Source organism: Heterodontus francisci, chromosome 23 (genome assembly GCF_036365525.1).
Source record: "Heterodontus francisci isolate sHetFra1 chromosome 23, sHetFra1.hap1, whole genome shotgun sequence".
Taxonomy (NCBI): domain Eukaryota; kingdom Metazoa; phylum Chordata; class Chondrichthyes; order Heterodontiformes; family Heterodontidae; genus Heterodontus; species Heterodontus francisci.
The window spans coordinates 63022656-63035701 of NC_090393.1; the positions used below are offsets into that span (position 1 = coordinate 63022656).

The 13046-nt window shown below is 46.3% G+C and overlaps 1 protein-coding gene across 1 annotated transcript in view; it reads left to right on the forward strand.

Annotated features, from left to right (window-relative positions):
• The first annotated feature begins 505 nt into the window (after positions 1-505).
• LOC137382933 (T-box-containing protein TBX6L-like) overlaps positions 506-13046 on the forward strand; it is a 44598-nt gene continuing 32057 nt past the window's right edge. Inside the window, exons 1-5 of the mRNA XM_068055508.1 lie at positions 506-620; positions 1409-1568; positions 2439-2541; positions 2976-3140; positions 3706-3852. Coding sequence (XP_067911609.1) covers positions 506-620; positions 1409-1568; positions 2439-2541; positions 2976-3140; positions 3706-3852 — 690 coding nt within the window. The remainder of the gene's footprint in view (positions 621-1408; positions 1569-2438; positions 2542-2975; positions 3141-3705; positions 3853-13046) is intronic.

The following is a 13046-nucleotide window of genomic DNA, read 5'->3' on the forward strand; positions in this document are numbered from 1 at the left end:
GTTCACTGCTTTCCAATTTTAAGGCACAAACAGGTTTCCTTAGGTTTAAAGAAGAAAGGTTGAAATTTATTAAACTTAAACTTAGGCCAGAATTTTATGGTTGGCGGACGGGAGCTGGCCACCGACGTAAAAGTCGGTGGAGAACCCGTTTCCGCCTTGCCTGGGGATTCAACCCATATTTTGCAGGTCCCCAGGCTTCAATTGGTGGGAGGCGAGACATCCACCCGCTTGAGGCAGGAAGTCCCGCCTAATAGGGTTGCCGGCCAATCAGCGGGCGTGGTAGCCACTGCTGGGACTGCAGCCCAGCGCGCACAGAAGATGCCTGGGAGCCAGGAAGGCAGGTAAGTTTTGATTGCCTCGCGGGGGGTAATCGGTCAGGCCCCGGTGAAGCAAGGGTGGTCATTTAGGGGGAAGGGGGGGTCGTGTTGAGTCTTGGGGGTGGTAGGGGTAGCGGGGACGGCCCTCCATCGGGCACAGGGTGCCCGATCATGAGGGCCGCCCCGGGATGGTCAACAGCTGCCTGGTCATGCCAGGCGGCTTTTCTCGGTCCTCGGCTGCCCGACCAGCCACAAGTAAAATCCACGTGGAGAGGCGGGCAAAGACCCTTAAGTGGCCCAAAAGTGGCTACTTAAGGCCTTGATTGGCCTGGGGAGGGCAGGCCATTTTATGCCCCCACCCCACCCTACGTAAAGGGTGGCGGATGCGGGAGCGGGTCAGGAAATCCTCCCGGAGTCTCCCACTCCATTTTACACCCCACCCCACAGCCATCCCACTCGTTGTCGATTCCGAGAGAACCTCTAACATTCCAAGAGCATAGGTAAGCCTAGGTAAATGGGGATCATTTTACCCCTATCAGAATGTGCTGACTCTACAGAATTAACTTTATTCATCTTAAAGAAAGACTTGCATTCCTATGGCACCTTTCACAACCTCAGTACCTCCCAAAATGCTTTACAGCCAGCTTTTGAAGTGTAGTCACTGTTGTAATGTGGGAAACACAGCAGCCAATTTATGCATAGCAAGATCCCACAAACATCTATGTGATAATGACCAGATAATCTGTTTTAATGATGTCGATTGTATGTTAAATATTCACCAGGACACCTGGGATAACTTCCCTGTTCTTCTTTGAAATAGTGCCATCGAAGGGAGCAGACAGGGCCTCAGTTTAACATCTCACCTAAAAGATGGCACCTCCAACAGTGCGGCACTCCCTCAACACTGCACTAGAGTGTCAGCCTGCATTATATGCTCCAGTCTATAATTCTCCCTCTATAACAATGAATACCACTTTTTCAAGTCTAATTTTAGTGGTGACATTATTTTCGCTGCAGGTTTTATGAGGGAGGTTCACTGTGTGTGGTCTGGGAGCTGATCCTGATTCACTAAATCCTTTTTTTTTGTACAGTGCCAAAGACACATCTGGAGCACGAGCCCTCACCATCCCTGAGGGCCATTGCCAGTCAGGGCGATTCCTGGAACAGCATCAGGGTGGCCCTAGAGGATCAGCAACTGTGGCAGAAGTTTCATGAGATTGGCACCGAAATGATCATCACCAAATTGGGCAGGTAAGGTGCCTCAACTATAATGGGATATTGGCAGGTACAACAAGACAGAGGAATAGGAATAGGAGCAGAGAGTGAGAGAGAAGGGGAAGGGGGAAGGTCAGAGTCAAGGCCAAGGACACAACTAGTGATGTTAATGGGGCACCTATAGCTAAATTTACATCTCCTGCACAAAGAGCTGCCATCTCCCCGAGTTATTGGAGCCCTGAGCCTGTTGGACTGCAGCCGTGAGTTTGGGCACAGCCCTATCTTTAGAGGCCTACAAATCAGGCTCTCCTATACAGACAGTTGGGGAAAGTACATCAGGAATGAATCCTTTCTGGTAGAATTTCCCAGCTAATCCTGGGGCTGGTGCTGAGTGGGTAATGCTGACCCTCTAATGTCCAAGGGATTGCATCCTATGAGTCTAGAGCCATGTAGATCCAGAATATTGAAGCTTTGATCACTTCTCTCCACTGATTGGCTAATTTCAGCCGGGACAACAGTAACTATCACAACTGGCTCATTCACAAGCCCCGCATGACTCACCCTTTTGCAACTGCATGAACAACCCAGAGGGTGTGAGTTCAAATGCTACCAATGGTGGGTTCTGAAACTTGAATTCGATAAATCTGGTAATTTGTGGGGCTGGATGTGATGCCCTTCACAGTTGAATATCTCATTAACTATCATTTATGCTCTCATACCAAGAACAGTCACTTGGACAAGCTATTGAGCCTGTGCATCTATAGACCATCAAAAGTCAGATCCTTCAGGAGAGAAAATTGGGAGAGGGATGGGAAGAGTGGGGAGATCCAACACATCAAAGCACTGTGTCAGACAGTAAAGAACAAAATGTTTGATTTGCTTTGTAATGGACTGTGTTCCTTTTAGGAGGATGTTCCCTCAGTGTAAGATCAGTGTGTCTGGGTTAATGCCATTCTCCAGATATATGATCATGGTCGACCTGGTCCCAGCTGATGGAATGCGGTACAAGGTGAGAACTACAGGGAATGAAAGCTCAGGGTACAACAGAGAGTTGCCATAGCAACTGGGGCTGTCACTCTGCCATCTTGCTTTCTGCCCGTTAAGGTGACTGCAGCCTTTTCCTTGGGGTTTCATTGTAACCGGGTGTAACGGGCAGGCTGTAATTTTCATCCTTTGTCTTTGAACTGTGTAAGGCTCAGGAGCCCCAGCTATCGAAAGCTCCATCACCAAACTGCATCTGACCCACCCCCTCCTGCAACTCGTCCCTGCTAGGTAAAGAACTGGGTCTAATCTAGTCTGTCCCAGGCTGGAGTGGAGCCCAGGGGCCTTGAAGTAAAGAACTGGGTCTAATCCAGCGCCTGCTGGGCTGGAATGGATCCTGGGGGCCCTGGGGTAAAGGCTGGCTCTGGCCCCAATGTAACATTTCTCTGTTTTTCTCTGCAGTGGTATAAGGACCAATGGGGAGTGGCTGGCAAGGCAGAACCACAGCCTCCGTGTGTGACCTACATCCACCCAGAGTCGCCAGCTCTGGGCAACCACTGGATGAAACAGGCTGTTCACTTCCGTAAGCTGAAACTCACCAACAACATGCTCGATCAGTCTGGACATGTAGGTGACCGTGACCCCTGACTTGGCAGTCTGCTGCTTTATTTATTCACTGTTTATAAATCGTTCTGTAGTGCACATCACTCCTCACCAGTGTTCCCTGGTCGGGTCAATGTGAGGCTGTTATATTTTACATCAGCTGCTGGCTCCTGCAGTCCCTTCCTCCCTCAGTTCCGCCCTCCCTCAGCCCAGTCCCTCCCTCCCCCAGCTCAGTCCCTCCCTCCCACTGCCCAGTCCCTCCCTCACTCAGCCCATTCTCTCACTCAGCCCAGTCCCTCCAGGTACACAGTAAAGCTACACTGTCCCCTCGCACACTCCCAGGGCCGGTACAGCATGGGCTAGATACATACATAAGCCCTGCCCAAGAGTCACTGAGGCCAAAGGTTACATGCTTATTGAGACCAGCTACTCAGTATAAGGTGGGTTTGAAGTTGGGACCTTTTGCTTTGTGCGACCCTCACTGGCTGGTGCCCAACCCCAGTCAGCTGGCAAGGTCCATGTAACGTGTCACCCAGCTCCCAGTGCTCCACTTACAGACACTGACCATTTCACCCTTGCTGTGTTTCAGATTATCCTGCACTCGATGCACCGTTACCAGCCTCGCTTTCACATTGTGCAGGAGGAGAACCCATTCGGTGTTCGATGGAGCATTTTCCAAACCTTCACCTTCCCTGAGACTGTCTTTATGGCAGTCACCGCCTATCAGAACGAGAAGGTGAGGTATTGTTCTATATCTCAGAATAGACTGAGGCACTCGCCATGTGGTGAAGCTGCAAGTGGCAGCTGGGGAGCTCCCCTCAGGCAGCAAGGGCAAGTGGGGGAGAAAGTAAGAGTGAAACTTGGTTCAGAGGGTGCAGCTTCAGAACAACAAGGAGAAGGGAGATCACTCTGTTTGTTGAGGAGTGGGGTGCTTGTGGATCTTATATTTGTTCTTGGGGCATGAGTGTTGCTGGCAAGACTGGCATTTATTGCCCATTCTTACTTGCCCTGATGCAACTGAGTGCCTTCTGAACCCATTTCTGAGGCCAGTTAAAAGTTAACATGTTGGGGTGTAACTGGAGTGAGCTATAGACCAGAGTGGCTACGGACGGGTGGTTTTGTTCCCGATAGGATGCTCATGAAAGTTGGGATTTTACAACAATACAACGGATCTATGGTGGGATTTGAGCTCACGTTTCCTGGATTAGTTGTCCAGTTATAAAATGACAACACTACCACGCCACAGGTTTCTGGGTGATCATTTCGGTACTGGGTCTCAGGGCCAAGCAGCAATCTGTGAACCATTAGGCACAGAGGGACAGGACTGACACTCTCCATCTGCGTTACCAGGAGAAGAATAGTATTGTACCAGGGAGTATGATACCCCTGTACTGTACCAGAAAGTATTCTACCCCTGTGTCGTACCAGCGAGTATTCTACCCCTGTATTGTACCAGCGAGTATACTACCCCAGTATTGTACCAGAAAGTATTCTACCCCTGTGTCGTACCAGCGAGTATTCTACCCCAGTATTGTACCAGAAAGTATTCTACCCCTGTATTGTACCAGCAAGTATACTACCCCAGTATTGTACCAGAAAGTATTCTACCCCTGTGTCGTACCAGCAAGTATTCTACCCCAGTATTGTACCAGAAAGTATTCTACCCCTGTATTGTACCAGCGAGTATACTACCCCAGTATTGTACCAGAAAGTATTCTACCCCTGTGTCGTACCAGCGAGTATTCTACCCCAGTATTGTACCAGAAAGTATTCTACCCCTGTATCGTACCAGAGAGTATTCTACACCAGTATGGTATCAGAGAGTATTCAATCCCAGTATTGAACCAGGGAGTATTATACTCCAGTATGGTACCAGAGAGTATTCAACCCGAGTATTGAAACAGGGAGTATTACACCCCTGTATTGTAGCAGAGAGTATTCTACCCCTGTATTGAACCAGAGAGAATTATACCCCAGTATTGTACCAGGGAATATTATGCCCCTGTATTGTAGCAGAGAGTGTTATACGCCAGTATTGTACCAGAGAGCATTATACCCCAGTACTGTAGCAGAGTATTATACCACTGTATTGTACCAGAGAGTATTCTACCCCCTATTGTACCAGAGAGTAGTATACCCCTGTATTATAGCAGAAAGAATTATACCCCTGTATTGTAGCAGAGAGAATTATACCCCAGTATTGTACCAGAGAGTAATCTACCCCAGTATTGCACCAGAGAGTAATCTACCCCAGTATTGTACCAGAGAGTATTATACCCCTGTGTTGTATCAGAGAGTATTATACCCCTGTATTGTACCAGAATGTATTATAACACTGTAATGTAGCAGAGAGTATTATACCCCAGTATTGTACCAGAGAGTATTATATCCCTGCATTGTACCAGAGAGTATTATATCCCTGCATTGTAGCAGAGGGAATTATATCCCTGTATTGCACCAGACGGTATTCTGGCCCAATATTGCACCAGATATTATTCTACCCCTGTATTTTACTAGAGAGTATTATACACCAGTATTGTACCAGAGAGCATTCTGCCCCAGTACTGTAGCAGAGAGTATTATACCCCTGTGCTGTATCAGAGAGTATTATACCCCAGTATTGTACAAGAGTGTCTCAGATCGGCTGCAGAACATTCTGAAGGGGGAGGGTGAACAGCCAGTTGTCGTTGTGCACATAGGCACCAATGATATAGGTAAAAAACGGGATGAGGTCTTACAAGCAGAATTTAGGGAGTTAGGAGCCAAGTTAAAAAGTAGGACCTCGGAGGTAGTAATCTCAGGATTGCTACCAGTGCCACGTGCTAGTCAGAGTAGAAATGAAAAAATAGTCAGGATGAATGCGTGGCTTGAGAGATGGTGCAGGAGGGAGGGGTTCAGATTTTTGGGACATTGGGACCGGTTCTGGGGGAGGTGGGACTATTACAAATTGGACGGTCTACACCTGGGCCGGACTGGAACCAATGTCCTTGGGGGTGCTTTTGCTAACGCTGCTGGGGAGGGTTTAAACTAATGTGGCAGGGGGTTGGGAACCAAATGAGGAGGTCAGTGGACAGTAAGGAGGTAGTAACTAAAGCCTGTAAGGAACTAGATAATGAAGTCAGCGTGACTAAGGGGAAGAGTAGGCAGGGAGCAGATGATGAACGCAAAGGGACTGGTGGTCTGAGGTGCATTTGTTTTAATGCAAGAAGTGTAGTAGGTAAGGCAGATGAACTTAGGGCTTGGATTAGTACCTGGGAGTATGATGTTATTGCTATTACTGAGACTTGGTTGAAGGAAGGGCACGATTGGCAACTAAATATCCCAGGATATCGATGCTTCAGGCGGGATAGAGAGGGAGGTAAAAGGGGTGGAGCAGTTGCATTACTGGTCAAAGAGGATATCACAGCTGTGCTGAAGGAGGGCACTATGGAGGACCCGAGCAGTGAGGCAATATGGGCAGAACTCAGAAATAGGAAGGGTGCGGTAACAATGTTGGGGCTGTACTACAGGCCTCCCAACAGCGAGCGTGAGATAGAGGTACAAATATGTAAACAGATTATGGAAAGATGTAGGAGCAACAGGGTGGTGGTGATAGGAGATTTTAATTTTCCCAACATTGACTGGGATTCACTTAGTGTTAGAGGTCTAGATGGAGCAGAATTTGTAAGGAGCATCCAGGAGGGTTTTCGAGAGCAGTATGTAAATAGTCCAACTCGGGAAGGGGCCATACTGGACCTGGTGTTGGGGAATGAGCCCGGCCAGGTGGTTGAAGTTTCAGTAGGGGACTACTTTGGGAATAGTGATCACAATTCCGTAAGTTTTAGAATACTCATGGACAAAGACGAGAGTGGTCCTAAAGGAAGAGTGCTAAATTGGGGGAAGGCCAACTATACCAAAATTCGGCAGGAGCTGGGGAATGTAGATTGGGAGCAGCTGTTTGAAGGTAAATCCACATGTGATATGTGGGAGGCTTTTAAAGAGAGGTTGATTAGCGTGCAGGAGAGACATGTTCCTGTGAAAATGAGGGATAGAAATGGCAAGATTAGAGAACCATGGATGACAGGTGAAATTGTGAAACTAGCTAAGAGGAAAAAGGAAGCATACATAAGGTCTAGGCGGCTGAAGAAAGACGAAGCTTTGGAAGAATATCGGGAATGTAGGACCAATCTGAAACGAGGAATTAAGAGGACTAAAAGGGGTCATGAAATATCTTTAGCAAACAGGGTTAAGGAAAATCCCAAAGCCTTTTATTCATATATAAGGAGCAAGAGGGTAACTAGAGAAAGGATTGGCCCACTCAAGGACAAAGGAGGAAAATTATGCGTGGAGTCAGAGAAAATGGGTGAGATTCTAAACGAGTACTTTGCATCGGTTTTCACCGAGGAAAGGGACATGACGGATGTTGAGGTTAGGGATAAATGTTTGATTACTCTAGGTCAAGTCGGCATAAGGAGGGAGGAAGTGTTGGGTATTCTAAAAGGCATTAAGGTGGACAAGTCCCCAGGTCCGGATGAGATCTATCCCAGGTTACTGAGGGAAGCGAGAGAGGACATAGATGGGGCCTTAACAGATATCTTTGCAGCATCCTTAAACACGGGTGAGGTCCCGGAGGACTGGAGAATTGCTAATGTTGTCCCCTTGTTTAAGAAGGGTAGCAGGGATAATCCAGGTAATTATAGACCGGTGAGCCTGACATCAGTGGTAGGGAAGCTGCTGGAGAAGATACTGAGGGATAGGATCTATTCCCATTTGGAAGAAAATGGGCTTATCAGTGATAGGCAACATGGTTTTGTGCAGGGAAGGTCATGTCTTACCAACTTAATAGAATTCTTTGAGGAAGTGACAAAGTTGATTGATGAGGGAAGGGCTGTAGATGTCATATGTATGGACTTCAGTAAGGCGTTTGATAAGGTTCCCCATGGTAGGTTGATGGAGAAAGTGAAGTCGCATGGGGTCCAGGGTGTACTAGCTAGATGGATAAAGAACTGGCTGGGCAACAGGAGACAAAGAGTATCAGTGGAAGGGAGTTTCTCAAAATGGAGACGTGTGGCCAGTGGTGTTCCACAGGGATCACTGTTGTTTGTGATATACATAAATGATTTGGAGGAAAGTATAGGTGGTCTGATTAGCAAGTTTGCAGACGACACTAAGATTGGTGGAGTAGCAGATAGTGAAGGGGACTGTCAGAGAATACAGCAGAATATAGATAGATTGGAGAGTTGGGCAGAGAAATGGCAGATGGAGTTCAATCCAGGCAAATGCGAGGTGATGCATTTTGGAAGATCCAATTCAAGAGTGAACTATACAATAAATGGAAAAGTCCTGGGGAAAATTGATGTACAGAGAGATTTGGGTGTTCAGGTCCATTCTTCCCTGAAGGTGGCAACGCAGGTCAATAGAGTGGTCAAGAAGGCATACGGCATGCTTTCCTTCATCGGACGGGGTATTGAGTACAAGAGTTGGCAGGTCATGTTACAGTTGTATAAGACTTTGGTTCGGCCACATTTGGAATACTGCGTGCAGTTCTGGTCGCCACATTACCAAAAGGATGTAGATGCTTTGAAGAGGGTGCAGAGGAGGTTCACCAGGATGTTGCGTGGTATGGAGGGCGCTAGCTATGAAGAGAGGTTGAGTAGATTAGGATTATTTTCATTAGAAAGACGGAGGTTGAGGGGGGACCTGATTGAGGTGTACAAAATCATGAGAGGTATAGACAGGGTGGATAGCAAGAAGCTTTTTCCCAGAGTGGGGGATTCAATTACTAGGGGTCACGAGTTCAAAGTGAGAGGGGAAAGGTTTAGGGGGGTTATGCGTGGAAAGTTCTTTACGCAGAGGGTGGTGGGTGCCTGGAACGCGTTGCCAGCGGAGGTGGTAGACACGGGCACGATAGCGTTTTTTAAGATGTATCTAGACAGATACATGAATGGGCAGGAAGCAAAGAGATACAGACCCTTAGAAAATAGGCGACATGTTTAGATAGAGGATCTGGATCGGCGCAGGCTTGGAGGGCCGAAGGGCCTGTTCCTGTGCTGTAATTTCCTTTGTTCTTCTTTGTTCATAACCCAGTATTGTACCAGAGAATATTCTACCCCAGTATTGTAGCAGAGAGTATTCTATCCCAGTAATGTACCAGAGAGTATTATATTGCTGTATTGTAGCAAAGAGTGTTATATCCCAGTATTTTACCAGAGAGTTGTATACCCATGTATCGTAACAGAGAATATTATACCCCAGTATTGTAACAGAGAGTGGTATACCCCAGTATTGTAACAGAGAGTATTCTGCCCCAATATTGTACCAGATATTATTATACCCCAGTATTGATCCATGGAGTATTATTCTCCTGTATTGTACCAGACAGTACTCTACCCCAGTGTTGTACCAGCTAGTATTCTACCCATCTATTGAACCAGAGTGTATTCTACCCCTGTGTTGTAGCAGAGATAATTCTACCCCAGTATTGTGCCAGGGAGTATTCCACCCCTTAATTGTACCTGCGATTATTCTACCCCAATATAGTACCAGAGAGTATTCTACCTCTGTATTGTACCAGAGAGTATTATACCCCTGTATTGTAGCAGATATTATTATACCGCAGTATTGTACCAGAGAATATTATACCCTAGTATTGTACCAGACAGTCATCTACGCCAGTATTGTACCAGAGAGTATTCTACCCCAGTATTGTACCAGAGTGTATAATACCCCAATATTGTACAAGAGAGTATTCTACACCTGTATTTTACCAGGGAGACTTCTACCCCAGTATTGAACCAGGGTTTATTATTCCCCGGTATTGTCCCAGAGAGTATTATACCGCAGTACTGTACCAGATAGTATTATACCCCTGTATTGTAGCTGAGAGTATTCTACCCCACTATTGTACCAGAGAGCATTATACCGCAGTATTGTAGCAGAGAATATTGTATTCCTGTCTTGTAGCAGAGAGTATTATACCCCAACATTGTACCAGAGAGTATTCTACCCCTGTAATGTACAAGAGAGTTGATTCCCTTGTATTGTAGCAGAGAGTATAATAACCCTGTACTATACCAGAGAGTATTCCACCCCAGTATTGATCCATGGAATATTATTCCCCATTATTGTACCAGAGAGTAGTCTACCCCAGTATTGTACCAGGCAGTATTCTACCCCTGTATTGTACCAGCGAGTATTCTACTCCAGTTTTGTACCAGGCAGTATTCTACCCATCTATTGTTCTTTGGCCTCCTTGTCTCGAGAGACAATGGGTAAACGCCTGGCGGTAGTCAGTGGTTCGTGAAGCGGCGCCTGGAGTGGCTATAAAGGCCACAGGTGCTGCAGATAAAATTGGTTGACAGGGCTGTTATGCAGTTGGCTCTCTCTTTGCGCTTCTGTCTTTTTTCCTGCCAACTGCTAAGTTTCTTCGACTCGCCACTCTTTAGCTCCGCCTTTATCGTTGACCGCCAGCTCTGGCGATCGCTGGCAACTGACTCCCACGACTTATGATCAATGTCACAGGACTTCATGTCGCGTTTGCAGACGTCCTTAAAGTGGAGACAAGGACAGCCGGTGGGTCAGATACCAGTGACGAGCTTGCTGTACAATGTGTCCTTGGGGATCCTCATCTTCCATGCGGCTCACATGGCCAAGCCATCTCAGGCGCCGTTGGCTCAGTAGAGTGTATAAGCTGGGGATGTTGGCCACCTCGAGAACTTCAGTGTTGGAGATACGGTCTTGCCACCTGATGCCAAGTATTCTCCGGAGGCAGCGAAGATGGAATGAATTGAGACATCGCTCTTGGCTGACATACGTTGTCCAGGCCTCGCTGCTGTAGAGCAAGGTACTGAGGACACAGGCTTGATACACTTGGACTTTTGTGTTCTGTGTCAGTGTGCCATTTTCCCACGCTGTCTTGGCCAGACTGTGTACCTCTGTATTGTAGCAGAGAGTATTATACCCTAGTATTGTACCAGGGAGTAATCTACCCCAATATTGTACCAGTGAGTATTATACCCCTGTATTGTACCAGAGAGCATTATACCCCAGTATTGTACCAGAGAGTATTCTACCCCAGTATTGTACCAGGGAGTATTCCACCCCTGTATTATACCATACCTGTGATTATTCCACCCAAATATAGTACCAGGGAATATTCTACCCTTGTATTGTACCAGACAGTACTGTACCCCAGTATTGTATCAGAGTGTATTATACCCCAGTATTGTACCAGAGAATATTTTACCCCAATAGTCTACCAGAGAGTATAATACCCTTGTGTTGTGCCAGAGAGTATTATATCCCATTATTGTACCTGAGTGTATTATACCCCATTATTGTACAAGAGAGTATTATAACCCAGTATTGTACCAGAGAATATTCTACCCCTTTATTGTAGCAGAGAGTATTCCACCCCAGTATTTTACTAGAGAGTATTATACCCCTGTATTGTTGCAGGGAGTATTATACCCCAATAATGTACCAGAGTGTAAACTACCCCAGTATTGTACCAGAGAGTATTATACCCCTGTATTGTAGCAACAAGTATTATACCCCTGTATTTTATCAGAGAGTGTTACACCGTTGTATTGTAGCAGACAGTATTAGGCCCCAGTATTGTACCAGAAATTATTCTACCCCTGTATTTTAACAGAGGGTATTATACCCCAGTATTATACCAGAGAGTATTCTACCCCAGTATTGTACCAGAGTGTATAATACCCCAGTATTGTACCGGAGTGTATAATACCCCAGTATTGTACCTGAGAGTATTCTATCCCAGTATTGTACCAGAGGGAATTCTACCCTAGTATTGAACCATGGAGTGTTATACCCCAGTATTGTACCAGAGAGTAGTCTAAATCAGTATTGAACCAGAGAATATTCTACCCCTGTACTGTACCAGCAAGTATACTACCCCAGTATTGTACCAGAGAGAATACTAACCCAGTATTGAACCAGGCAGTATTATACCCCTGTATTGTAACAGAGTGTATTATATCCCAGTACTGTACCAGAGTGTATTCTACCTTCGTATTGTAGCAGAGAGTATTCTACCCCAGTATTGTAGCAGAGAGCATTATACTACTGTATTGTACCACAGAGTATTATACCCCAGTATTGTTGTAGAGAGTATTATACCCCAGTATTGTACCAGAATGTATTATACCCCTGTATTGTACAAGAGAGTGTTATAGCCCAATATTGCACCAGACAATATTATACCTCTGTATTGTACCAGGGAGTAATCTACCCCAATATTGTACCAGTGAGTATTATACCCCTGTATTGTACCAGAGAGCATTATACCCCAGTATTGTACCAGAGAGAATTCTACCCTAGTATTGAACCACGGAGTATTATACCCCAGTATTGTATCAGAGAGTAGTCTAACCCAGCATTGAACTTGGGAATATTCTATCCCTAAACTGTACCAGCGAGTATACTACCCCAGTATTGTACCAGGCAGTATTCTAACCATCTATTGTACCAGCGAGTATTCTACCGCAGTATTGGAGCAGAGAGAATTCTACCCCAGTATTGAACCAGGGAGTATTATACCCCTGCATTGTATCAAAGTGTATTATACCTCAGTTTTGTTCCAGAGAGTAATATACCCCATTGTATACCACCCCAGGCCAGGTGGCAGATCTCTCGGTGGGAGAGCATTTCGGTGATAGTGATCACAACTCCCTGACCTTTACTATAGTCATGGAGAGGGATAGGAGTAGACGGGATGGGAAAATATTTAATTGGGGGAGGGGGAATTACAATGCTATTAGGCAGTAACTGGGGCGCTTAAACTGGGAACAGATGTTCTCAGGGAAATGCACGACAGAAATGTGGAGGTTGTTTAGGGAGCACTTGCTGCGACTGCTGGATAGGTTTGTCCCGATGAGGCAAGGAAGGGATGGTAGGGTGAAGGAACCTTGGATGACAAGAGATGTGGAA